General features: G+C 41.2%; 3 protein-coding genes across 3 annotated transcripts; 1 reads left to right on the top strand and 2 right to left on the bottom strand.

Moving 5' to 3' along the window:
* Nucleotides 1–6,146: 6,146 nt before the first annotated feature.
* Nucleotides 6,147–10,717, bottom strand: mul2 (mitochondrial E3 ubiquitin protein ligase 2). The gene is made up of 6 exons (XM_079172554.1): nucleotides 10,655–10,717; nucleotides 9,491–9,635; nucleotides 9,150–9,237; nucleotides 8,938–9,058; nucleotides 7,284–7,515; nucleotides 6,147–7,177 (listed from the first exon to the last, which is right to left on the bottom strand). The coding sequence occupies exons 2-6, from the start codon at nucleotides 9,605–9,607 to the stop codon at nucleotides 6,662–6,664; spliced, it is 1,074 nt and encodes a 357-aa protein (XP_079028680.1). The 5' UTR covers nucleotides 9,608–9,635; nucleotides 10,655–10,717; the 3' UTR covers nucleotides 6,147–6,661.
* A 93-nt stretch (nucleotides 10,718–10,810) lies between these two features.
* On the top strand, nucleotides 10,811–15,313 carry alg3 (ALG3 alpha-1,3- mannosyltransferase). The gene is made up of 9 exons (XM_079173680.1): nucleotides 10,811–11,014; nucleotides 11,966–12,065; nucleotides 12,160–12,307; nucleotides 12,572–12,732; nucleotides 12,899–13,019; nucleotides 13,118–13,323; nucleotides 13,947–14,024; nucleotides 14,212–14,355; nucleotides 14,455–15,313. The coding sequence occupies exons 1-9, from the start codon at nucleotides 10,834–10,836 to the stop codon at nucleotides 14,633–14,635; spliced, it is 1,320 nt and encodes a 439-aa protein (XP_079029806.1). The 5' UTR covers nucleotides 10,811–10,833; the 3' UTR covers nucleotides 14,636–15,313.
* A 567-nt stretch (nucleotides 15,314–15,880) lies between these two features.
* Nucleotides 15,881–26,474, bottom strand: vwa5b2 (von Willebrand factor A domain containing 5B2; the record flags this gene model as incomplete). The annotated part of the gene is made up of 21 exons (XM_079172686.1): nucleotides 15,881–16,642; nucleotides 16,736–16,859; nucleotides 17,040–17,151; nucleotides 17,587–17,637; nucleotides 17,715–17,843; nucleotides 18,329–18,457; nucleotides 18,548–18,898; nucleotides 18,984–19,221; nucleotides 19,692–20,029; nucleotides 20,124–20,340; nucleotides 20,424–20,609; nucleotides 21,158–21,272; nucleotides 22,333–22,535; nucleotides 23,148–23,258; nucleotides 23,370–23,546; nucleotides 23,665–23,789; nucleotides 23,863–23,994; nucleotides 24,227–24,384; nucleotides 24,496–24,721; nucleotides 25,553–25,768; nucleotides 26,336–26,474. The coding sequence occupies 21 exons, from the start codon at nucleotides 26,472–26,474 to the stop codon at nucleotides 15,881–15,883; spliced, it is 4,239 nt and encodes a 1,412-aa protein (XP_079028812.1).
* Between the last annotated feature and the right edge of the window lie 311 nt (nucleotides 26,475–26,785).

The raw sequence follows: 26,785 nt of genomic DNA, 5'->3' as shown, positions 1-26,785 counted from the left end.
ACAGTTGTCGAGGAGTTTCACTCAAAATCTAAATCTAAATTTTCGAGCAATCCAGTGAATAGTTGAGACATTTCAGTCAGGACCAAAGTGGTGGGGTGACGGACCAACAGACCAACCTTCCCATCCCTAAATCCTTCATACGGCCAGTTGACAATATTACAAGTCATAATAATTACTAGCCAAGCTAAAGCTGCCCTTAAATCCCTAAATTTGAAACCGGTCCTCCTGATAAATAAGGTTTAACTTAACCACCAATGGCTGCACCCTCATCACCACCAATAAGGGTCAACACCCATGAAGCTCAGACAATTAGAGAATAATCATATCATCTGAAGTGTTGGTCAGCTATCAGAACGCATTAAACGGGATATCACAGCGGACATTAATTGCATGTGACTTGGTAATCATCAACTGTAGCCAGTGTCTTCCTTCACTGTCAGCCAGTACAGTGTGTATTTCACACCTTAAGGGACGAAAGATGGGGACCTAGTGGTGGCACCAATCTTTTATTATACTTCAAATATACTGAAATAGGCTCAAATTAACAGTGAGGAAAAAAAGAATACCTTATTTATATTTCACAGCTTTAATTTCGTTTTGAACTGTTCATACATTACAGCAGGGGTTCTCAAACCTCTTAGTTAAAGGTTTTTATTCGTCAGAGGTGCGGAAGGATTGGCAAACACAAAATAACATCATAATGTATTTAATTCATAGTAGAATAGAAATGGGTATTTTATTTTTTAGCAATACTACTGCTCTTATTGATACTCCTGTTTGCTTCTTTATCGATACTCTTATCTGCTCTTTTTTCATAATTGAATAATTGCTTTTTGTAAATAGACCTATTATTTAGAACATGAATCAACTCAGATCAGGAATTCATCTATATTTTAGATACAACTAAATGTTTTTAGGGCAGCAACAGAAGCCTAATGTTGACAACCGCAAAGTATCTCACTGAAGACAAATCTAAAATGTTGTTAAATGCAGAATATTCCTGAATGCAGTTTATAAAGAATGTAGAACAAACAACTTACCAAAGTTGAACATACATGGCAAACTAAGATAAACAGTTTGACTACATGCAGACAGCTTTTGTCAGCTTTTTTGTAACAATTTTGTTAGAAACTGCAGGCTTTTTGCCCTGCTCTCCACTAGAGGCACTAAGTGGTGTTTCACCGCCCTGTTAGTACCTCCCACCTTACAAATAGAGGCCTTTACTAATTACCTCTATTATATGGTAAACATTCTAAAGGGCATAAAACACATACTTTTACAATAAACATAAAATACAAAAAACTGTCAAGAATACAAACTGGCTCTTACAGGGATTATACGTATTTCAGATGATTAACGCAGATTAAAATAACGTGTGTATTGATAAAGTATTGGCTTTTTACTCACAAAGGTTTTATTGCATTACAGTAACTGTCGTTAACTCCAGTAATCTTTAACTATCTGCTGTAAGATGACTTTGCTCAGTGTGTGTTTGTGTGTGTGGAGGAGCGACACAGAGAGTAGATGATCATGATTATAAATTACACCAAAACATTAAAAAGTACAGATAAAATGTCAGAGTATTACAGCATTTTAGTAGCATTCACTCTCTCCAAAGGCCCGTGTGAGATTATTCACTCTTTTGCTGTTCTGTCTTTGCATTCTCCCAATAATTAAATTAAACAAATCAAATGCTACATGGTTTCCCCACCCCGTGCCCTCAGAGGTCTGGAGTGCTACAGTAATAGTCTGTTCCTCGAGAGCCACAGCTGCCGTTCTGCTGAGAGAGCTCATGAAGAATGTGTACAAGTGAACCCTTATGACCATTGAGGTAGCTTCACGAGATCCGGTGTCTCCCACCTGCTTCTTTTTCACGCCTACTCAGCCTTATGCCCCATACTTCACCATGCCCCCCCCACACACACACACACACGCACACACACACACATACACACACACACACCTACAAGTTTTTCCCTTTCTGTTCAAAAGAAAAGATCTGCCATTCTCCCCATCCACTCATTGCTTGTTAGAGATGACAGAAATAGTAAGCGTGATGATTCACTGCACCCAAGTCTTTTCTGACACCAGGTGCTGTCAACAAGCATTTGTGCCATTGGGAAAATAAAAAGACCCAACATGAATTCACATCGTCTTGAGAGTTCTGTGAAACGCATGCATCTATTCAGACACACTCATTTCCTAATGTTTAAGGGGAGCAGCAGTCATTTTATGTAACAGCTGCAGCTCAGATGTCGGTGGATCATTAAGAGACGCCACATCTTGAATCATTAAAGATCTGTACATACAGACTGAGCATAATGCAGTATTTCATGGTAGCTGCACACAGATCTGTAGACTTAACAAGAAAGCCAAAATTTTGCACACTCTCGCCTGTTTGTAGTGCCTTAACTAACACTGATACTTTGACTTAGCAATATTGTTTCTTTGCGACAATAACTTCCTGTGACTCAAATGTGTAACGTGGTTAAAACAAAAGCATATCGCATTCTGACCAGGCGTAAGTTATTCAGATACGTACAGTTCAACTGTCAAATATATCAGCTAGACGACAGATATAGATCAACATATTCATTTATTGTTTCCACCTGATGAATGTAACCCCAATATTCACTCTCTTGAAGCTCAGTTTTTGGTCTTCACTAACTCCTGAATGCTCCACTATATGTTTACCAGCTCATACGTTGTCCGTCTGCCATTTGGTGCTATTTAGAAGGGTTGAATACCTCTTCAAAGTACAGAGGCGCATTGCATTCACAAAAGAAAAACATGTATATAGATTGTCTTGTAATTATGAGTTACTATCTCATAATTGCATTACTACGATTGCAAAGAGACATTGTTTTAAAAACGTTTTGCTTGATCTGGGACCTCTGAATCTGTGAATATCTTTCCAACTTTACCGAACTAGGCTACTTTAACTTTTCTCATAATTATGAGATCAAAATTTTGCAATTACGAGATCTTTTATTGAAATCACAAGATAGTATCTAATAATTATGAGATGTATGATTTTTTTTTAAGGCAATGCGCTTCGATATCAAAGGATTCAATTATCGTAATTTATAGTTTCTAATATTGGAGTGTGGGAGAATTCATGACGCCCTGATATGCTTTCTTTTTTTCTAAATATACATATATATATATATATATATCTACATGGCCTTTTCTTTTTCTAGATGAGCTTTTTCTCCACCACCTTTATTGTCCTCCACCTCACGGAGCTGCTCCCAAAGTTTTTCTAACTCGCCAGCTTTTTTTTCCTTCCTGCTCTTTAACTAGCCTGTTAACTAGTCTGTTTCTTGTTGGTGCAATGCCTGCGCCAGCATCTCCGCCTGCCTCTTGTCATGTTTTGATTGCATTCTTTATTCAACAGGCTCTTTCTTCAGGTCTGTCACATTTCCACTATTAAATAAAAGAGTTAAGATTTAGTTGCTCGAAACAATTTATTAGCTGATTCTGGCCATTTCAGTGTTGGTGGCTAGCGTCACAAACAACAGAATTTTTGGAATGATTCTCTCCCCAGGGAAATGTCTTCTTCTGATATGGGACCATGCTGCACCCTCACAATATAAAGTTGAAAAGGAAACATCATGGCAGAAGCAGAACAAGAGCAAAGGAGAGGTGTCCAACAAGCCAGCAGTTTCCCTCAGCATCTTTGGAATAGACCTCTCCGTGCATATGACCAAATAATGGGTGGTGCACACATACAGGAAGCAAATCCTTTCCTTCCTCTGTTCAAATCACCGCCACAGTCACGCTGCGCATGCGTCTTCCTGTTGTCGACGCTCATCAAATGTATTTCAAACATCACATGGGCGGCTGTGGCAGTGCATAGTAAATGCATAATGGAATCAATTAAAGTTGATTAAAGTCAAGCTAGAAGAGAAATCTGATTTAGGTTTTTTTCCTTAATGCAACTGTCGGTGTCTTTTTGAATACCTTATAGAAGTGAAGCTTGTTTCAGCCATTCATTTAAGATGCTGATCACCTCTGGGTACAAAGGCAGCACAAAGGCCCAAGCTCAGTTTAGAAATGTTAATAGGAACTGTTGGAGTCCCTCATTTATGATTTTAATAACAGGACAGCATCGCCAAAGGATGTTCCACAATTCAGCAGATTTGGAATACACGAAAACCTGAAGATTTCTGGTCTTTTACTTCAATAGTTATAGTCCACAAATAACTTCCACAGTAGTCAGTGGTTGATATTTTTTTGTTTTGGTTCACACAATCATGGGGTTTTGAGACAGTCCTTTTTAGTTTGGTGTTTTCATTTCCCACATTTTTGTTTTGTATGTCATCAAATGCAGAACAGTGTAGTGGTACCACCTGCTGGAGGACAGTTATAGTGTAGCATTGATGTGGATGATAAAATATCTGTTTGTACAGATGGTGGAATTCATTTGGATGAATCACTGTGCTTGGAAATGTATTTTAGATTTGTATCTTTATTTTTGTATGGGTGTTTATGTGGATATGAAATTGTAAAGAACCATCCTCTCCTCAAAAATAGACCTTTCGTGGGCTAAACAAATCACCATGTTTTCCGTTTTGTGAAGATGCCCTTTTCCAGATAATCCACGAGGTTTTAAATGGTTTATCTAGTTTAACAGAAGCACATGCAGGTAATCCTGTAATTTATTTAAAATATCCAAAACCAAATGTGGAATTGAGTCTGTGATATTGCTGGTGAAGGAATGAAAAGTAGGTAGAACGAACCCAGAACATGTTTGAATTATACCTGAATGTTTTTTATTCTATCGTTTTGTTCTGAGACAGAAGTGTATTCTTATCCCCTCAGAATTCCCCTTTAGCTCTATGATTTTCAGTATCTATATCTGCGCCTCTAAATTACAACTCAAATATAATTTGTACATCAACTTAGCACTTTTCAAAGAAAAATATTTTTTGTGAATCTACACCGACTTGTGTGATTCTTACGAGACAAAATCTAAAATGACAGAAATCACTTGACTCGTCAAATGTCTCGTGTCTCCTAAAACACAAAGCACAAATATATGCAGAGTGATTTCAATCTGTAAATCTGTATGTGTGCCTCTAAACTTACAACTCGTACATCATCATTTGTAAATAAACACAACCAATTTCATAAATACATTGAAATATTTGTACTAAAACATCCCTATTTGCATGGCTTAATAATATTCACAATCCTTGTATTCATTTGCAAATGGTCAAATGTTGTGTGTCACACAACATTTCACAAGTGCAATACCCAGCGCTCTGGAGTAGATGGAGATGTATGGATGCCAACCACTTTTGAAATAAACAAAAGAAGAAGAAGAAAATAAACGGCTTAGGGACAACGCCTATACGCATGTATGCGCCCCGCAAGCCACGTGATTGTAAAAACACCTGTTATGAGTTTTTTGACACTTTTTTCGACATACTATAATATCACTTGTCTCAACATACTAAAGAGAGCTTAAACTTGTGTTAACCACTGTCTTTATGTCAGACATCTAACCAAAAACCCATTAAAACAGAAACAATGACTTTGATACGAGGCAACCTTGAAGTGCAAAAATACTAACTTATGTACTGTTTTTTCTGCAAGTGCTACAGTAATGAAAAAGCTACAGCTGCTTTTCTGCTGAGAGAGCTCGAGGAAGATTTATGAGATCCTGTGTCTCCCACCTGCTCCGCCCTGCCCCCACCCCCCAACACACACACACACACACACACACACACACACACACACACACACACACACACACACACGCACACACACAGTTGTTCACTTTCTGTGTTGATGAAAGTCTTTTTTGACACCAGGTGCTGTCAACAGCTATTTGTGTAAATGCAAAAACTACTTTCCTAATGTTTAAGAAGAGCAGCAGACATTTTTTGTAAAAGCTGCAGTTGAAATTCCCGTGGATCATTAAGAGACGTCAAATCTTGAACCAGTAAAGATCTGTACATACAAACTCAGCATGATGCAGCATTTCATGGTAGCTGCACACAGATCTGTACACTAAGACTGTTCTATTACCACTGTGAGGGAATTAGCTCATTTATACATTGTTATAGTGATAGTAAGCGAAATACACAACACAAATAATTCAGAGTGATGCTTTATTGAATTTGTTTCAACAAGTCCAAATTTGACCCACTTTCGCCAGTCCGAAGTGTATTAATTAACACTTAATCCTCGTCTTGGCAATAAGTGTATCTTTGCTTCAATAACTTCCAGAGACAATATTTGACTGAAAGTGGATGAAACCAAAGCGTAGCTTACTCTGACCAGGCTTAAGTTATTTAGATTCACACACTTCAATCTTCATGGCAGCAGCCACATACATGAGCAGAATAAGGCACAGAACAGACGAGGGAACATTTCTGTTGCATAAATTGACTTATTACCTAATTTTCAATTACACCTTTATTCCTCATATACAATTACAGATAAAAATAGCTCACTGAAACTCCGCAGTGGACAAAGTGTTTGCACAATATTAAAAAAAACATTGTGTGTGTGTTTTTTTTTTACAGTAATAATTTTTTTAACAAGTTACCTTTGGCCTTTTTAAGGTTTAAGTGCAGCACTTCAGACCTTTGAGGTGTAAAGCCAGTACAGTTTGTATCGTGGTGAAGCTCCACTGAGGACATATGATCACTCAGACATGGTAAAGAGGCACCACTCGAGTGATGCTTTGTCTACATATGGGGCATCGGCGGTGTGGAAAAGACTGGTAGCAGCTGTGGCAGCAGCACACATGCCCACAGTCCAACAGAATACAGTTACGTGGCTGACTGAGGCAAATCACGCAGGCATTTTCTACGTGTTCCTCTGCCCCATCTTGAGGAGTCTCAGGGCCCGATCCTGAAGCACGTGCTCTCAGGCCTTCATTTTGCAGTCTCTCAAATTCCCTCCTCTCCCGCTCCCTCTCCCAGCCAACTTTGAGGTGATAGTAGTAGCGTCGGCCGACCCAGAGGAGTACTGCTGCCCCTGCCAAAGCGGAGGCGATGGCCAGCGCCTTCCACCACAGAGCCGTGCTCGCTTGCTCTCCCACCAGGGTGTCAAAGTCCGTAATGCTCAAAAAGTACTCCGAGCCATTTGAAGGGGGTCGGAGATTCAGAGTCCCGTCTATTTCCAGTATCAACTCACCCACACCGGTAAGGGTGGTGCCCACCTGGAAAAAGAGCGGAATATTCGTATCATTAAGATCCGTTTTTGTTCATATCTGCCCTTCTGATTAGCAAAAATAAGTTATAGATACGAGTTATCTAATAACTTACTTTGAGCATTTCCTCGGTCTCCAGTTGCCCTTTAAGCTTCTCCCCGCTGAGGTATTGTCCTATGATGTCACCCAAGCCGTAGTTGACTTGGTGGAACTTCTCGTGTGTAGTCTCCATGTAGAGTCCGGAGGCCTGCAGAGGGCACAGGACTCTGACGGTGGTCTCATTTGATCCCACTAACACAAAGGGCACAGCATTCACTCTGTGGTGCAAGACTCGTTCACTGTCCGTCCTGCAACATGTAGAGGGAGGAACATGAGGTCTTTAGTCTACACATATGATGACAAAGACAAAATATCATGTACTTAGGAAATTTGGGGTTGCCTCATTGTAACGTAAATATACAAACAATTGGAGAAAACTAAGTGGCATCACTTGAATATTATCAGATCCAAACAGAAGAGTCCAAAGCAAGTTATCTTATATGGGATAACCATGTTGCCAGTTTCTGAAATGTAAATGCATTTCCATCAACATCCAAGAAGTTTTTACAAATAGAAAGCTCAGATATTTCTGAAAACTTGAAATATCCAGCTTTAAAAAGGCAAAAAATGTATAGTATGGATACCTCATATTGGCCAGCACTCAGTAAAAACACACAAACACATAATTAAGAGCAAAAATATCACATATTTTCATGATGTTGTGGGGTATCCTGATAGCCACATGTTATTAAGTAACCAGTCTAAAAATCGGATCAGCAGAAAAGAAAAAAGGAAGCAAATATAACTTTTAGAGATCCCCGATCAAGTTATGTTGCTGATCATTGCTGATCCAAATTGGCAGATACAGATCCCTTTGTTTGATTATAGCAGCTGGTCTACAAGGCTCCAGACTATATCTTTTTTTGCCAAAAATCATTTCAAGTCAGTTTAAACCTTCAAATATCTTACGTGTTATCCCTTTACTTTGTTATAGTAATTTATAATGTTATTTTTCTTCATACAAACTTACAATTCAAATGATAAGGAAATAAAGGATTGTATTTTTATTTATTAAAACAAATTAATAGTTTTAATGATGTATTATTAGCTGCGTAGCGCTAGTGTTAGGAAGTTAAACAGCTCATAATTCATCTCTAATATCTATTTATGTTGCTGTGAAAACGTCTCCTTCAAACAACTGGATTTATTCAAGTTTCTCAACAACACTACGCTTTACGAGATCACATCATGATAACATTATAATTTGCCCAAACCCAATACTCATTTTCACTGAGCAGAGCCTGAACGCAACAGTGTTCTCATCTTGTCAATTTAAACACAGATTAGTTGTTTACTATTTAACATTATCAAAGATCTGAGACTAAAAAAGCGATAGTTAACGTTAAGCTGTGTAATTAATCTGCTGTTCACAAGGGGGGGGGGGGGGGGATCCGTACGGATCACGGATCGACAGTGGTCTGTAACACCACTACTTTCAACCCATAGAGGCCGGTTGAGACACATTTTCCCTCGTTCCTATATCTGGAGGTGACAAACTATTTAAGGTGCATAGCACATAAGTGTAACATCACTGGTTCTAATCCAACCGGGAACCTTTGTTGCATGTCATACCCTTCTCTCTCTCTCTCTTATTTCCTGTCGGTAAAGAGGAAGTATCATGTATGCTATCATAACAATGCTCGGTATTTTTGTCTTGATAGATTTCTCACCATGTGCGTGATAGGCTGTTCCACACTAGCCTGTGTTCTCTCAACAGGAATTTCTGCAACACTCCGACAAATTCTTTTTGGAAGTGACTTGTCAGAGGCTCACCTGCTGGTTGCACAGCACCTACAGTATGCATATACACATGATAGATAATAAGAGACAAGGACATTATACACATTTTTCAGTGTAAGGAAATCTGTGACACCCTGTTTACCTTCAATGACAGCATACTGTAGACACGCTCCTGGAGTAACTTTCAAGATGTCTATGAGTTTTCCATCTATGGTGAAGTGTGGAGCATCCTGAGAACATAACACACATGTACACAAACTGTATATGTAGTACACAAACTGTATATGTAGTACACATACTGTAGTGACAGAAAGAGGATTTCAAGCAGTGGTGTGTCAGCTAAAGATTGTTTACATGGTTTCACAACTAATCCCATTCCCTCCCAATGGCTTGAACAGCATGAAAACACAAAATGAAACTTTCAAAATATAACAATAAAAACGTATGTAAGATCGTATTGATTACACATGAAAAACAACTTACATCAAGTTTATCTAGTGTTGTCCGGCTCTTCCTATAGAGATAGTAACAGATGCCTGAGAGGGCAAGGCTGGCCCCAAGACACACTGCCTCTGTAACCTCCACAGGAAATCCATCCATTCCCTCTGAGCCTCCTGTCACTGCAAACCTGTACGAAGGTAAACAAAAGAGAGAAAAATAGACGGTCTTATATCCTATCAATGATGACAAAAAAAGTGCATGTACCTGCGCATTTTAAAAAGGGACTCAATGCAGTGTATATGTCTTATTCTGCTAAACTGACAGCACCTCATAGTGCTTTAAGTTGGTCATCATCAACCCAAAATGTAACACATTTGCTGTCATGTGAGGAGCATGCAGACACCATCGAGTCTTCCTGAGCGATGGAATCAGACACTTCAATAATTCTTGTAAAGTTGCAAACAGAGCTAGAAATAAATAAAGGAAAATGATACATGTCAAACTTTACACTCGAGTATCATGGAATTTGAATTTACAACTTGCATTAATTAATTTGTCAGCTGTTTAGTGTAGTGTAGCTTCTTGGTGTTGACATTCAAAATAAGTCAGTTGACAAGGAATAGCTACCACATGTTTTGCAATTAAATGTACCTATGTGCATGCGTTTTTAATATTAGTTATGGTACATTTAATGTAATATACTATCAATATATTGATCAATTCATATATTCATTTTTGATTTGAGAAGGTTCCGTCCTTCATAACTATTACTTAGCGTTAAATATCTGACAAAAAGGGAATAACGAACCCAAAATGTCTTAAGTTATATCCAACTAGCTAACATTAACTCCATTAATATATCTCAAACACTAGCTAGTTACTAGCTTGATATTTGCAGCAGTCCCAACGTAAAGTCAACGATACTGCCTTTGTTAATAGTGCCATTAAAACATGGCACATTGTATATCATGTGAGCGTACTGCTTGTCACATAAAGTATTTCAGTGAGAATATTAATTAAAATATTGGTTAGCTAAAGTTAGCTGCTAGCAACTAACGCTACAATGAGACAGGGGAAGAAGTAGTGACCTCGAACCACTTTTTATGACATTAGCGTTATTCAACCATGTGAGCAACAGTACATGACGTATAAAGGTATACATGTCTCAACTGTCCAGCACGATTCATTATAAATTAGTTTTTGTACCTGTCAGAGAAACCTCTCAAGCTGCTCTTAAGGTGACATTTTCGGTTGACCGGTGTTGTTGCCCATGTCACGTGACGTGTGTGATGACGTTGCGGGACTACGTATTAGTGCGCATGTCCGTTACAGTCTCTCTCTCTCTCGCCGTCGCAGCCACTGTGGTCGCTTCATACGCCGCCGAGATGGCAGGAGGTGTGCGAAAAAAATCTCCGGGTTCCCCGTCCGCACTGTGGGGGAAACTTCACACACTGTGGCAGGACAAACACATGGTCCTGTTCAAGACGGAATACACGTTACTGGTCGTCTCAGTGTTGTGGTTCCTAGAGATCGGGATCAATGTGTGGGTCATAGAGAAAGTAGCATGTAAGTAGCTGCGCGGCTAGTTAACATGCTATGGTGCTTTGTCATTGTTCTGAACGTATCTGAACGCTAAGTAGCTAGCATTAGCAAACCTACTAACTTACTCTGCCACCTGTCAAAGGGAATTTTCTGCCCTTGCACGACCACATACGATCGTCTGTTCTGTTACTGTGTTGAACGCCATTTATTATTTTTCAGCAACTTCTATCAAAAACATGCAGCTAAACAAACTACTTTTAATGACAATAACGTTAATCTGAACTTGCAGAAGCACGGTAATAACATACGTTAACATGTATTCCAAGCATGATTAATGTTCATGTCATAGTTTATTTTGACAAATGTACTTATTTATCTTATTTACGGCTGTAACAATTAATAATAATTGAACAGTTGAATAATCTCATCAATTAATTTGAATCACTCAATAAATTCTTTAAAATCTCAATATCTTCAAAAGCCGAGTTGAGGTCTTCAGTTTTCTTGGTTTGTCCCATCAACAGTCCACAACCTAAAGCTATTAAATAAATAAAAAACTGCAAATGTTCACAGTTGGAGCCAGTGAATGTTTGACATTTTCTACTTGATAACTAACTGAAATGATATTTCACACACAATATGGCTAACTGATCAATCAACTAATCCTTTCAGCACTAGTTGACGTGTCCATAGTCATGCTGAAAGAGTTAATGATGTGATATTGATGTTTTAGTCAATTATGAACCAACAATTTGGGTTTTTGGATGTCAAATAATTAGTTATAGGACTTTGGACCAAGACTTTTGATGGGCATTTGTCATATTTTTTAAAAAGTATAGCCAAAGAAAATTAATTATATTCAGTAGAGAATAAAACGATGATGTTGGTACAGTTATTATATATATATAAACAACACAGTACTGACAGTAACCTTCCCCGTCGCTCACAATCCCCGATTCCTGCTCTTTTCTGCAGACACCGAGATAGACTGGAAAGCCTACATGGATGAAGTAGAGGGAGTCATCAATGGTACCTACGACTACACCGAGCTTAAAGGAGACACCGGCCCGTTGGTGTGAGTTTCAAAGGTTTCATGTGATGTAGGTCTCTCTACCCTGTAGTTACATGTGGTTTTCAGTGCAGGATAAATCAGCACCTCGTTGTTGCAGGTACCCGGCTGGCTTTGTCTACTTCTTCACAGCGCTCTACTACATTACCAGCCGTGGGGTGAACATCCGTCTGGCCCAGTACATATTTGCTGCTTTCTACCTCATCACACTGCTACTCGTCTTCAGGGTGTACTACCGCACTAAGAAGGTCAGTCTGTGTAACTAAAGCCTCAGTTACCATGTGGCCTTATACAACTTGCTGCGATACATCACTAAACTGTAGTGTTGTGCTTGTGAGGCCATTGAGTTAGCATTAAACTATTTCTCTGTACTTTTTAACTTTTTAACTTTAATGTTCTGTATATATCTAAATGTCTTGCCAATACTCAATTTCTTGTTGAAACACCAAGAAGTGTAGTTTCCCTTTTTATTGCCATAATTATATTCTTTTTATTTCTTTGAATTTTTCCAGGTTCCTCCCTATGTGTTCTTCTTTGTGTGCTGTGCTTCTTATCGGATACACTCCATCTTTGTGCTGCGTCTCTTTAATGATCCTGTGGCCATGATGCTGCTGTTTGCAGCGGTCAACCTCTTCATGGATGGATACTGGACTCTGGGCTGCGGCCTTTACAGGCAAGTGTGAACTCCTGAACAGCACAATGCAGCTTTTCATGTGATGGCTTTCTGTGGAGGAAGTAGTTATCTGCTGTCTAATGTAAATATTCAAAACATACCGTTATTTGTTTTGCCATGCGTTGCATAATGTAATAACAACATAATCTTCCTCTCTTTCTGACAGTTTAGCAGTGTCTGTGAAAATGAACGTGCTCCTTTTTGCTCCGGGACTACTTTTGCTCCTCCTGTCTGAGTTTGGTCTATTCCGGACAATTCCCAAACTTTCTCTGTGTGCAGGCATACAGGTAAAAGATGCCCTATGACATAAAACTAGGCATATTTTATCAACAATATCCAGTGGGGTCAAGCATCATCTCTAAATGAATCTGTCTTAATATCACAGCTTCTGCTAGGTTTGCCTTTCCTCCTGGAGAATCCCATGGGTTACATGAGCCGGGCGTTTGACCTTGGCCGTCAGTTTATGTTCAAGTGGACGGTCAACTGGCGCTTCCTGCCAGAATGGCTCTTCTTGAATCGGTACTTCCACTTGCTCCTGCTGGCCGTCCACCTGCTAGCCCTGCTGCTCTTTGCTCTCCGCCGTTGGAAGAGGTGAGAGAGACTCTGGCTGTGCCAAGGTTGCCGTTGGCGTTCTAGTTTGACTTGAGCTGTAAGAAATCAGGAGGTAAAATCGTGCCAGTTTTTGTTTCACGACACATCAGTCAGTAGTTGATCTCATGGCCCCTGATATATCCCAGATGTTTAGATGAAGCGTGAGGATGGTATGAATATTGTCATAATTAATCATCTGCGATGCAGTGCTTTGCTTGCCACCACAATGACTCTTAAGCAGCAGCATGGCATTATGAGACAATGCAACAAGCTGTCATGAAGAAACTCCAAGATATCTCAACAGCATAGGAGCCCTTTGTGAAGTGACCTTATATTGTAAAATATATATCTACAACCCAAAAGGCATATAAAAGTCTGTGGGTTATCCACTTAATCAAATGTAGTCTTTTGTTGCAGAGGAATGATGCCACTTTTATATTTTAAATGTTGTCTTACTATTTTAGGGCAATCTTTATCATTGATTGAAGCCAGTGAAGTGCTTTCCATAACTTACTTTTCACAGTTAAGGAAGGTGTTAACATGCGCTATATTGATTTATATTTTGCCATAGAGGTGGAATTACAATTTGTTTTCTATTAAAAGTGACTGTTTTCTCTTACAAGGCCAGGAGAAAGCATCTTCGAACTCCTCAAGGACCCAAGCAAGAGGAAAACACCTGCTCAGAAAATCACTGTTGATCATATCCTTTTGTTCCATTTGAATCTACTCCTGTATTGTTCCTCAAAGGATCAGCATTGTCATCATAACTTCTACTGCTGGGTGACAAGTATAAACTGGCCGTACATGTCTGCATGGTATTGGTCAGAGAGTAAATGATATTTTTTAGTATTCCCTGGCTTATGTATCAAACCTTAACAGAAAATCACAGATGGTGCTGATTCTGTTCAGCTCTAACTTCATTGGCATGTGCTTCAGTCGTTCGTTGCACTACCAGTTCTACGTCTGGTACTTCCACACGCTGCCCTACCTGCTCTGGAGTGGAGGAGTCAAGAAGCTGGCCCACCTGCTCAGGTAAGAGGGCGTCTAAATACCAAGCTACAAGTTGTGTTTTTGATTAGTTTTAGACAGCGATCAAATGTCAAGGCTATATTGTTTTCTCCTTGTGTTCAGGGTTCTTATCCTGGGTCTGATCGAGCTTTCATGGAACACCTACCCCTCTACAAACAGCAGCTCAGCCGCCCTCCACGTCTGTCATCTCATCATCCTCCTCTGTCTGTGGCTGGCTCCGCCGCTGCCTTCCGCCCCGGCAGAAACAGAAGAACATACACCCGTCAAGGACAAGCGCCAGTGAGCCCGCAGCCTGATTGGTCGTATTTAAGTCTAATCAGCTGCTGTACAGCCTCCACCACCCTCACACCGGTGCAGAGTGAGGTCACTGGGATAGACTGTTTTGTAAGTGAATACAAGGAGCCATTTAATGCTTCGCATCTCAGCTAAAGTGAAGGAAGATAATGTGTGGGTGCGGTCGGCAGGGAGATACCGACATGATGAAGTAGTCCCTTACAGTTTAAAGATATGAAACGAGAAAGAAAATAGGGATTCTCAGGTTTCATGTTCAGATTCAAGAGTGGAGTAGAGTGCATTTTTCCTTTACTTGATATTCTGATGTTATAAAAGAAATATAAAGACATCATTGATATGTTACAGAATTTGAACGTAGCACCAAAAGCTTTAAATTAATTGCAATCGGGCAGTAGGCTGCAGCATTTCCGGTTGCCACAGTAGTTGCAGTATTCTTCAGTACAAGGCCAAAAATATTTTCCAGTAGTTGTATAATTTTACACAAATGTGTAAAACTAAGCCGTAGACAATCATTGCTATTTGTCTGATCTGTTACATAATTGATTCATCTTCTGTTGTAAGTGGCTCACTTCACTCAGCACTAAAGTAAATTGAATGTGAAAAGTTGGCAGTATAGACTGAGACCGCAAACACATGACATTTTATATTAAACAGAGATGCCACTTAACCTTGACGTTTCTTCTTCTTTTATGTGTGTTTTTGTTACATATTACAACAAATGTCTGAATTCCACCATGTTTTTTTAAATTTATTTTCCCAACATTCATTTCATTATTTAAAGTAAGATTTCATTAGTTTAACAAATAATCATCCTCATAATCAAAATCCTTCTCATTCAACACTGACTGTGATTATACGTTTGTCAAAGTAGCTGACTATCTATAGATATATATATATATATATATATATATATATATATCTATAGATATATATATCTATAGATGTATACTACAAAAAGCCCATTCAGATGGTCAAGGCATTGTTGTGATTGCATAAAGCAATTGACAGATTTAAGATCAAAGGCCACTTGGTCTATGTGAGGGTTTTCTTTTGACATAAATATAAAGTCATGTGCAACTTAATATTTGAATGAACTCGGCACTAGGTTATAGTATTAGTTGATCCTGCAGATAAAATACAGGATTCCTCGTCTATGTAGAGACGTCCCTTTTTAGGAGTCGCTGTTATTGGTAACAAATGATTATGCTAATCAGTTTCCTCAGAGATCATTGTCTCACATATTATTGGGGTTATAACACAACATGTTGAGCTTGATGTTCTCGTCCCAGTGGCGCAGCAGCAGGAACAGCTGTCTGGCAGCTCCCTTCAGCCCTGCCGGGTCCACTCCCTCGGGCAGCTCCTGACAGCGCAGCCAGAAGTCTGCTTTTGCTGCCACCAGCTCCCACTCCATGAAGTAGCCGGCACAGCGGTGCTCGAGCCAGGCTAGAGCCACAGCTGTGGCCCAGCTCGAGCCCTCCAGGTCCTCTTGAGCCAACTGGCTGCTCCCTTGGAGATCAACTGGCTCTATCGAGGAGCCTTCACATACATCTGTCTCTGATCCACGACCACTATCTGCCTGGCCGTGGCTCAGGCTCTGAGAGGGTCCAACAGATAGCTCCAGGGAGCCCTCCTCAGAGCTGGGGAGGTCAGGGGGCGAGGTGACAGGGTCTCGGTCAGACAGGTGTCTTCGGCGTAGCCTTGGTTCCAGCATCAGGGGAGTGTCATCTGGAGTGTGGTGGAAAGGAGGGGCAGTTGGTTTGGCAAGGGAGCAAGAAGAAGGAGAAAATGTTACATGGTGGCTGGTAGGAGCACCAGAAGGCTTGTTAGAGGTGGATAAAGATGGAGCACTGGGAGATGAGCAGCGGAATGGCGGGCTGAGACTGCGGCGGTGGAGGCTGTAAGGTGAAGCCCTTTTCAGGCGGTCCAGGGGGATCTGGACACAGTCAGAGTAGATCTCTGTCAGAAGAAAAGCTCCTGATGCCAGCTGCAGATGCACCTGATTAGACACCGTTTAGACACAGATTAATAAATGTGTTTGCACACTCGTGTGTATTCAAGTGTATATGTTATCCGTGTCTGCACAGCTCACCAAGGGCAGGTAGTCTGGCGCTTCAGTTTCAGGTTGCTTCTCAGTCTCTGCGGACAGACAGTGGGACTTGAGAGGAACCTGCTTTCCTGATGAAATGGAGGACCTGAGTCTGCCCAATGGAAATCTGGAATATACAGAAGAGGTTGGATTTTGGGCCTTTGAATATCCACACACTTACATAATACACACCCCAAACAGAAAGTTTACTCTCTTGAAGTAACCTGAGCACAAGCACTGCTACGAAGTCCCCTTTACACTGTAATGCCACATTCACAAGAATTATAATTTTGAGTGGAACCTTTACCTGGCACCAAAGAAGCTTTCCATTGACTTGCTCTCGATAGATCGCTGTGAACGAGTGCACGAGGCACCTGTCATTGCTGGCGCTGTAGCAGAGTACGCACTGCCCCCTGCATCTGAGAAAGCAGTATGGGATAAAACAAACAGTATTGTGTCATCAGCACAGTGATAGCGTGATGTTTGTGGTTGTATTTAAAGGCTCAATTCACCCTTTACATGACATGGACCTAAAAGACATTTTTGTCTTGCTCCAAACATTTTGGGCTATTAAAGTTTTTCAATGCTGCAAGTTGAAAGATCCATAGGCTTCCTTTGCATTGGGGTAAAGACGGAAATCTTTCTGTAATTTGGGTAAATTGATCCTTTAAGGACTACCTCAGGGGTTGCAGGTGTGCATAATCAAGTCAGGAGAGAGCGGTTCAGATTTTTCTCCTGCAGTAAAGACTCACCTTGAGTTTTGAATGAACTCTAACACTCTCTAAGACACCTCTAACCTCGAGACTACACTCGCACTACAATGTCTTTCCACTGATCGAGTCGACAATACTTACTAGAGTCCCAGGATGTAAGGCTACAGGGTGAGGCAGGGGTGTCATCTTTGTCTGAGAGATACAAAGATTGTTGATGACCTAAAGTCTTGAAAACAGAAATGGGTGCTGGTATCATTCAGTCTGTCTACCTGTAGAGTTCCAGGTGTCCTCAATCTCTTCACTGTCTCTGCTGGTGCGCCGTCTGCCTAAACCAACAGAATACGCCCTCTGCTTGCGACTACCTGATTGGGAACTCCGGCTGTTCCCCAAACGCATCCCTACAAGGACAGAATTGTGTTACTGTATTCAAATGGTAAGTAGGTTCACATATCTGTACCCTGGTGTAAGAGATCAAATCAGTATTTTTCTCATCATTTTAACATTATGCAACAGGCATTGCAAACTATTTTAGACTATGAAGGTTATGATTTATGTGGTGGTTCATGTAATTGTCCCCACAAAAATAAATATTAAAGGTGCACTCCAGTGAGCATTAGTATCATTAAGATGGGAACTCACGAGAAACGCATAAAAAAGGAATGGTCCAAAACTAAGAAGCGGTGGCTAAATTATATCCTGATTTATAATCCAGGCTGTGGCACAAAAACAAAAAAACACTTAATCCTAAAATTCCCATAATGCAACACTGAAGCATCTTTTAACAGACCCTTGCTGCCTAATGAATGCCAACATCGTTCAAACTGCACGTATCAAGTTCTGAACATAGGGTTTCAGTTAAAAATTGATTGGTAGTAAACCACACCTGTGTTTTGGACGTCCATGCTGTCCTGCAAGCGGTTGCTATCAGTGATAGTGAAGGCTGTGTACATGCAGACGATGTTACAATGCTTACTGGTCTGGATAGCCTTCATGCGGTATCGCTTTGCTGAACCTGAGAAACAGTAAGGGGTAGAGCGTATAGAGCGTATACCAAATAACTTAAGGTAACGTGAGATAAACGTTTGAAGTAGTTAAGCCTCACCATGTCCACAGTCGCTCTCCTTCTCTGCCATTTTCTCAAAGTCCCTAATAACTGAGCGAGCAGTCAGTTGGTGAATGATCTCATCCCATGTTTCCCCTCCTTTTCCTTCTTCCCCTCCTATTCCTCCTTCTCCACATCCCTCAACTTCAGGTGTCTCCTGGCCCTCGGGGGTCCAGAGGTGCCCCAGGTCCACGGTGACCTCCCAGGACACGGGTCTGCCGCTCAACAGGCCGTGAATGAGCGAGCGGCATTGGCCTGGTGGAGGATCCTCCGGTGGTGCAGCAGTAAAGAGGTACTCTGGGTCTGTGAAGCCGTCCCAGTCCAGAGGAGAAGCAGGGAACAGGAGTCCATCTGAGGGTCAGAGTGGGAAAGAATAAGATGAAAAATGTCTTGGAGGCAAAATAGCAATCCTGCTTTTCTTAGAACTATAGCTTACTAGAGTCAGTGAGGCTTCGGCGGGACAGTGTGCCTCTCGATGGGGGCTTTGTCTCCCCATCGCTTTCGTCCAGTCTCCCTCCCAGCGTTTGGTCGAAGGAGACCCTCTCCAGAGCTCTCCTCAGGCGATGCATCTCCAGCTCGCCCTGGGGGGACGAGAAACTCCGTGCTGCCATGGTTGAACGGGCAAGTACTTTATGTCTCCTACGAGACTCCTCCCCTCCATCCAGACGCTCACTCTGGTTGCATAAGAGGGAAAAGTGGGTTAAAGAAAAAGTAGGTTAGACAGCTATTTTATTTTTCCTTGCAACCACATATGTCTAAATTTAAAATATGTTCGGGTTATCTGTTTGTACTGTATCTATTTGTGATTTTTTGTACGTTGTACTTCTATACAGTATGCAGTACTTTACCTTAAGTACTACATTGGTTAGAGATGTACAATCTTTTCCAGAACACTTTTCAACAACCCCGAATAATAACAGTCAAGAAAGAGCAAGAAAGTTAGAGGTTGCACCCCTCTCTCAAAACACAACATGTCTTTTTGTATTCTGGTTTACTGTGTTGGTGCATTAATAGATGCAAAATAGATTTCTTCCAGTGTTATTGTTGAAATTTGTCAGAAAGTAGTGGGTAGAGAAAGGAAAAATACTCTTAGATTCACAGGACTAACAGATGATAGTGATGAATCTATTATAATCAATTGCACCTTTTCTGCCCCGTTATCGGGGGTTTCTGCTGAGAGGTTTTGTTGCCATGCAGAGTCTGCCCAGCGAGACAGGGACGATCTCTGTTCCGGAGGCGGCATCTTTTCAAGGCCTTGGGGTAGAGACCCAGTATCCAGCACTGAACCAGAGGAGTGAGGGTCAGGGAGAAAGACCCCGCCTGCAGAGTCAGAGTTGGACGAGGCGTGTATGTGTGAGTGGGACTGTGTTTGAAGACTCCGCTCACTACTGAGGGAGCAGCGAGTAAGGACGTACTGCTCCTGGATATATGAGCTCTCCTGGATCCTCCTCCTCACGTCACTGGACCAGTCTAGCTCCACACCTAGAGCGGATAAAAGCCCAACATGAACCACAATGGTATGAGGTGTCCAGTCTTGATTTATACTCACTACAAGATCCACTGATGAGTGACTGACCAGGGCTGGTTCCAGGATCTGTGTTTTTGGCGCAGGAGAACTCAGAGGAGATTTCCCTGGAAATCTCCCTCAGCGCCTCCTCCAGGTTGGTGCCATCGGCACATGTCACCACAGGCATTAACTCGGCGGCAGGGGAAGGTGAAAGCTCATCATTTGACTGTCCAAAAACTGAACCCGTGGAGCTTCTGTGTACACCTCTATGGCCCCGTCCTTGAGACTATAAAAAAAAGTTGGATTAGATATCTGCTTGTCTACGCAGACACACACGGACGTACTTTTAAAGAATGTAGTTACGTTTACCTCTGTCCTATTTGCTTTGAAATTCGTCATATCATATAGAGTGCAATATCCAATCAGACGATTCCCAGGGTAGAGCGGAGGGATTTCATTGGGTGAAAGAAAAGCTTCCATGTTTTCTGGCAGATACCAGTCAATCCGTACGTCAGTCAGCACAGGTTCAAAGGCCTTTTTCAGAGACTTTATTAACTGAGGAGATAGATTGATCACATTATTTCTAAATTGAAGGCTTTACAATTCATTTGTACAACTGAATAGTGGCCAGTGGTGCAAGAAGTACTCCGATTATTTACTTAAGTAAAAGTACCAAAACATTCATGTGAAATACTCCAGTGTTGCATTCAAAATTGTACTCAAGTAAAAATACATAAGTATCATCAGCAGTATCCAAATCACAGTACTTGTGCAGAGAAATTGCCCACGTGGTATTTCATTATTAGTAGTAAAACTGATTCCTCATTGTGGACTAAAAGTAGTAATTTACTGCTGTAGCTGTTCAAGGTGTAGCTAGTTTTAACTACTTTGTGTAGTAGTAAGTAAGTAAAGTAGAAAAGTATACTTAAGAAGGGTACTTGAGAAAATGTGCTTTACTTTTCACTGCTGATGGCTTGTGATATGCAGAAAGGCAAATGTGAAGAACTTCATCTGTATGCATTTATCTCGTAAGAACGTAAGCTTATAATTGTTCTGCAATTTATATTTTTTCCAATAAGTGGCAGTGTTGCATTGCTGCTGACCTTGGGCTGAAGTCTCTCCTCCTCATCCAAGAACTCTGTCGTCCCTCCTGTCAGTTTGGCGATGCCCTGCAAGAGTCTCCTGCAGGCTCGAGGACCAAGGCCCAGGCCAAAGCATCTGCATAAATGATACAGTACTACATTTTTACATTTTTTAAATTAAATTAAAGTTATTATGTGAGAATTATCTTTTTACTTTTACAGCGTGGTCTTTGATGCACCGCCTGCACTATATGTACAATGTGCTCTGGACTTGTGTTCCCACATAAACAAATCCACTACGAGCCCTTTGCAGCAACTCAGTATCTATTTGTGAAACCCTAATAGCATACAAAGGCTTCCATGTGTCTAAGAAAAGAGAACATTTGGAGTCATTAAACACAAAGAACTGTTATTTTGGTCCTCAGAGGGCTAATTGGGAGTTTGAAAAGAGCAGGGGACAGAATAATTGAAAAGGCTGCGATCTTGCTTGTGTGCTGTCTCTCTCTGGTTGGTCAGATACTGTTAGCACTACCTGAATAACAAAGACAGAAAACCAAAATGATTTAAATACAAGGCCTATTTTTGTGACTACATATAGTTAGACTGACATGTAACAGTCCTTCATTGAAATGAAATGTATTGAGAATAACGAAGGATAGTATGCGAAGGGACAGCCAAAATACAGTGGAGAAAGACAGCCTATCAGGAGAATACTAATGAGAGATAAATGGAGTTATTGTGCATTGCTGAAGGGCCTCAGGAAAACCAGAGGGGCGTGGCTCTTACTGCAGAGGAGAGCACTTAACGGGATTACTGGGCGGGGCAGAAAAATACCTCAGCCCTTTCTTTTCTTTCTTTCACATTGCTTTGGTCTCAGTTCTTCAAGATCAAGATCACTGTTTGCTCGTCTCTTCCTCTCCCTCCTACTCCAGATGGTGTCTCTTTCATATTTATCACCTCATTCTGCCTGCACTCACTGCACTCCATCCCTCTCCGCTTCCTTGTCACACACAGTGATTTTGATGAACTATCATATGCCAGCCATAGAATAAATCTTTGGTAACTAGTTGTTCGACTTAATGTCCATTTTGTGTGTGTTTTTGCCTCAGATTGGGTATCCACCTTGTGCCTCGCTGTACCTTTCCTCACACATGATGGGTCAAATATCTAAATGCAGATACGTTTTAGCTCATTACCTGCCAGCGCATGTGTTTCTTCGGACCAGCTCCAGCACTTTAGCCACACTGCTGATGGATCCATCTGTGATAATGAAGATCTGGCGAGGATATGAGCGCTGCATTGGCTGCTGGTACACCCAGGACAGCGCCCCCAGCAGGTTGGTGCCTCGCATGTCAGCTCTCATCCTCTGGGTGTACTCTAATGCCTGCATTAGAGTGACCTGAAGCAGAGAAGAAGAAAAGCAAAGATGCCATCAGGCCTACAGTAAAGGTGGGAAACGCAAGCATCAACCAACAACATCTGTCCAACTGCTGCCTGTGCAAACATCACCAATGTTGTCAAGATTCCCCAATTAGCCTGTGAGGGTGGCAAAGAATTGAATCAGCAAATCTCTAATAAAGAGAGAGCAAACATACATGCATTAGCACCTGCCTTCACGCCACCTCGAATCACACTTTGGACAAACATGCCCGACAGGTGAGGAGATGGAAGGATATCTCGTGCCTTAGTGAAAATGCATGAAAGGTCACCATATGCTCAGTAATATGTGGAACGACTGTTTGTCCTTGCAGCCCCTGGTCTGGATAAAACCTGATACTCTGCTACTAAGGCAACGCATATTGCCTGATTAGAAGCGAGACAAAATAGAACAGATCGTCCAAAATGGGCGAAAAACATCTGCTTTCCATAAACATGATCCAAATGCTGCATGTGTTGTCTTTCACTGAAAATAATTCATATGTAATTAACAATAACATGATTTGTTTCACTGAAAATCCTATAAACAAGACAGATAATTATCCAATCTATAAGGTTACTGCATAAAACTAACATCAGTGCAGAGCTTGCTGGAGGTGAACAGAGGCTTGATGGTGGTTCCAAAGCCCACAACGTTGAGCATGGTGCCAGAAGGGAGACTCTTCAATGCCACCACCATGGCATCCTGCGGAAACATGAAGGGGACAGACAGGATGGAGCCAGATCAACATACGTCTCTAACTCTTAAGACTAAAATCTGGTTCAGTGGTACGTTTTCACCCTGCCTGCAGCTCACCTTTACGTGGTGGATGTTGGTGCCACTCATGCTGCCACTGCGATCAACGAGGAACAACAGTTCTCTGGTGGCTTTGTGCAGCTCCAGAGGTTCACGCAGCAAGTCGGGACAGAAATTGAGCATCAAGACGGGGCTGCTCAGAATGTCCTTGTGGTATCGCTTCCTCACAAACTCCAGCTGCAGGCCAAGTGGAACATCAGCATGTTTTTATGCAGTAACACTGTCAGAGTACATGAATAGGGACACTTGTGGGGTTACAATGGTGAATAAAGCAGCATGTCGAGCAATCACTAACCTTTCTCTCAGGTTGGGAATCTTTGCGAATGCAGCGAATGAAATCCCGACGGGAGTAGATCTGCTGTTCATACTGGCTGAACGAAAGCCTGCCTCTCTCTAATATGACCAATGGGCTGTGAGGTTCTGTGGAGGAGGTTTGTTAATTGAAGTCACATTCAGGTATTGGGGAAAGTGGGTACACTTTTCAACTACTCACCACTGAGGTGCAGAATGATCTCTATGTGTCTGTCAAATGGATGCTCCTGTGCCAAGGTGATGTAGGTCGCAGAGGCACTTTGGGCACTGGGGTCTGCATCTGCCCTCAGAGCGTGAGTGGGGCTCTCCAGTCCTATAAACCAGTTTAGGAAGAAATAAAGAAAAGCTAATCATTGGTTTTATGCATTTATGATAAGTAATGATTACTTTTTTTACTGTAGAGGAGATTAAGTCCTCAGTCTATCCTTTGGATTTTGTGTTCTGGCTGTGCTTGGATTCAGGCCCTCTCTGTAGACCCATTCATTTTATTTTGTAATGAGATTGCCCACCATTCTGATATATCACAATGACTCAGTCAACCGTACCAGCCAGTAGGCAGGCCCCTCTGACCAGTAGCTGGAAGTTCAGTTCATAAGGTGCCAGGTTAGCAGCTGGACTGGTGAAGATGGAATAGGCACACTGCTGCTCAGAGTCTGGGGCCCGGTCTTGTTTTCCTGAGGTGGCACCAAAGCAGCTGGTTGCTCTGAGAAGGAGAGAAATGTAAAGTATTTAGGAAAACAAAATACAGCGGGCAGTTACATTTACTTCATTGAAAAGGATAATGTTCAGTAAGAGTTGTTTTTGACATAAATACCCAGTGTCTTCAGATTTCCCCCCGTTTTCACTCTTGCTTGGAGTCATCTGGCCAGTGACGATTGGTGTCAGCAACGTGGGGTAGACAATGCTGATTGCTCCATTTTCTAATGTGGGGAGTTCTAGTGTGGTGCTTATGATAACGGACACTATATCCATGGGGCCAATGAGGCCTGTGCTCACGATGAAGGTGGTTCTTTCAAGGTCTTCGTCCAGGATGAGATGTCCTAAAGCAGAAATACAGCAGTTACTCAGATCATACCACAACTCAAAAAGACATAGTGGAGATTTAGCCCCATCATCATTATTTTTTGGATCTTTCTTTTGACACTATAGTGCCCTCTCTCAATATCTCAAAATAATGTATTTATGGCAAACACATCAACAACATATATCATAATAAAAATATCAAAAGACATTTGCTTTAGGCAGGACCTCCAAAGAGCGCACCGTTAAATGCCAAAATATATATTAATTATCTTGTTAATTACTTGTAAATTAAAGTCCAGTACTCACTGACGTGCATGTCAAGATCTTTTATTAAATCAATCCCACAAGAGATGAATTGAATAGGATGTACCTCTGGGACGAGAACATTAAAAAGACTGCCCTCCCTTCAACAAAATAACAAACAAACAAAGTGAACCCCGAAGAATTGTGTACAGTGACAAATATAAAATCATTCATGCCTTGAAATAAAAATAATCTAAGATCGCAAAAGGGTTACTTGAATCTGTGTTGTGTTGGCTGTATTAGAGAATTGATTCCATGCACATGATATCACCGTTTCCAATAAAATACTCCCCACTTCAAGTTGATATATGCTTGTACTAAGTGAACGCCCTATCACCATTAGGCAGGCAGCCAAATCTATTTGCCTCCCTCAACTGTCTATCCTAAGAGCGGATAAAACAGGACAGAAAAGGGACTGTGGCTACATTTGTATTCAAGCAGACACCAGATCATTACAGCAGTAGACATTGGTCCACCTTACATTATAGTACAAATGACCATTTTTATCTACAAAGAAAATACAGGGAGTCTCCTCCCATCCTCACCGTTGGTGCACTGCATGTCAAGGCTGGAGCTCCCACAGCAGCCCCACTCCCGGCCATTCCCACAGTGGCCTTCAAGACCAGATCCAGGGAAGCAATCCAAACAGCAGTCCTTAAGCTTCCCTCGGCTCTGTATCTGGACCCCCACCAACCGGCCCGCAATCACAGCCTCAAAGCCAACCACAACCTCCTTTTCCCCGAGAGGGTACACAAAAACACCTAGATGACCAAAAATGTTTTGACACACAAAACAATAACGTCAGACTTTTGCATTAATTTAGAAAGCAATCAAACTACATAATAATAATAATAATGTCCTTTTATTGTCATATACATATACACATACACGTACTTACATAACATTTAAGTACAATATATCTTATATGGGCATGATAAATATTGACTGCTTACTTAACTTTGGTCCTGTTACATTTAAATGCAACTTTTGACAACTTTGAAGTTTAGATTGACTTAAAGTGTTTTGCTCTTGATATAATAAATGTTTGAATGCTCTAATGTTGTAGGTGTTATTTGTGGTGTTCCTCAAGGATCAATCCTTATCCCTCTTCTGTTGCAATAACGCATGTTGTTACCTCACACCGACAACATCCTGTACTTCTGTTTTGAAGCTTGACTAAAGTAAACAGTTTACTTTTCTTCCAACTCAAACCCATCTCAACTTCTTCCTTTTTCTGATTTGATGACATATGGAGTCAAATACAAATGCAATTCCATTCAAAATACAGTTGCTATGATTATTACTTGTGCTAAGAGTGAATCATGCACCTTCCACAGACTCTATGTCAGCATTAGCATAGGTAAGGTGTGCAGTGATGCCCAGCGAGCAGCCGTTGGCACAGGACTTGATGCAGGAGGCCTTGAGTAGCAATGGTTCCCATGTAGAGCAGTTTCTCAGTCCCACCATCTTTTCGGGGCAGCAACACGCCTCTATTCTGCTGGTTGCATGAGAACACAGGGAAGGGAAAAGGTCTGAGCAGGCAGGAAGAGGAATCTGTGAGTGTGCATTTAAATTCTCTCATTTTCCATTCACGGAGCAATACCAGTCGTCTTTGTAAATCAGACCTGATATTTGCTGCATTAATTAAAATGTCCATTGGTTTCACATTTTTTATGTATATGCCTGCCAGATATCTATGTACACATCAGCTATTGGACATGTAACCAAGCTATCTCCTCTCCTCAGGCTCTTAGCAACCAACTGTGATAGTATGAGTG

This window comes from Pholis gunnellus (assembly GCF_910591455.1).
Source record: "Pholis gunnellus genome assembly, chromosome: 14".
NCBI lineage: Eukaryota > Metazoa > Chordata > Actinopteri > Perciformes > Pholidae > Pholis > Pholis gunnellus.
Note: the sequence above shows the minus strand (reverse complement) of the source record. Positions and strands in the feature narration are given on the sequence as shown.

Excerpts from the sequence above, each read along its gene's own strand:
- mul2 (XM_079172554.1), bottom strand. The coding sequence starts at position 9,607 with ATGGATGGATTTCCTGTGGAGGTTACAGAGGCAGTGTGTCTTGGGGCC. Across the intron at positions 9,059-9,149 it reads ACAGTATGCTGTCATTGAAG|GTGCTGTGCAACCAGCAGGT; the intron begins GTAAACAGGGTG and ends TGCATACTGTAG. Across the intron at positions 7,178-7,283 it reads AGACCGAGGAAATGCTCAAA|GTGGGCACCACCCTTACCGG; the intron begins GTAAGTTATTAG and ends CTCTTTTTCCAG.
- alg3 (XM_079173680.1), top strand. The coding sequence starts at position 10,834 with ATGGCAGGAGGTGTGCGAAAAAAATCTCCGGGTTCCCCGTCCGCACTG. Across the intron at positions 13,020-13,117 it reads CTCTGTGTGCAGGCATACAG|CTTCTGCTAGGTTTGCCTTT; the intron begins GTAAAAGATGCC and ends TTAATATCACAG. Across the intron at positions 14,356-14,454 it reads AAGCTGGCCCACCTGCTCAG|GGTTCTTATCCTGGGTCTGA; the intron begins GTAAGAGGGCGT and ends CCTTGTGTTCAG.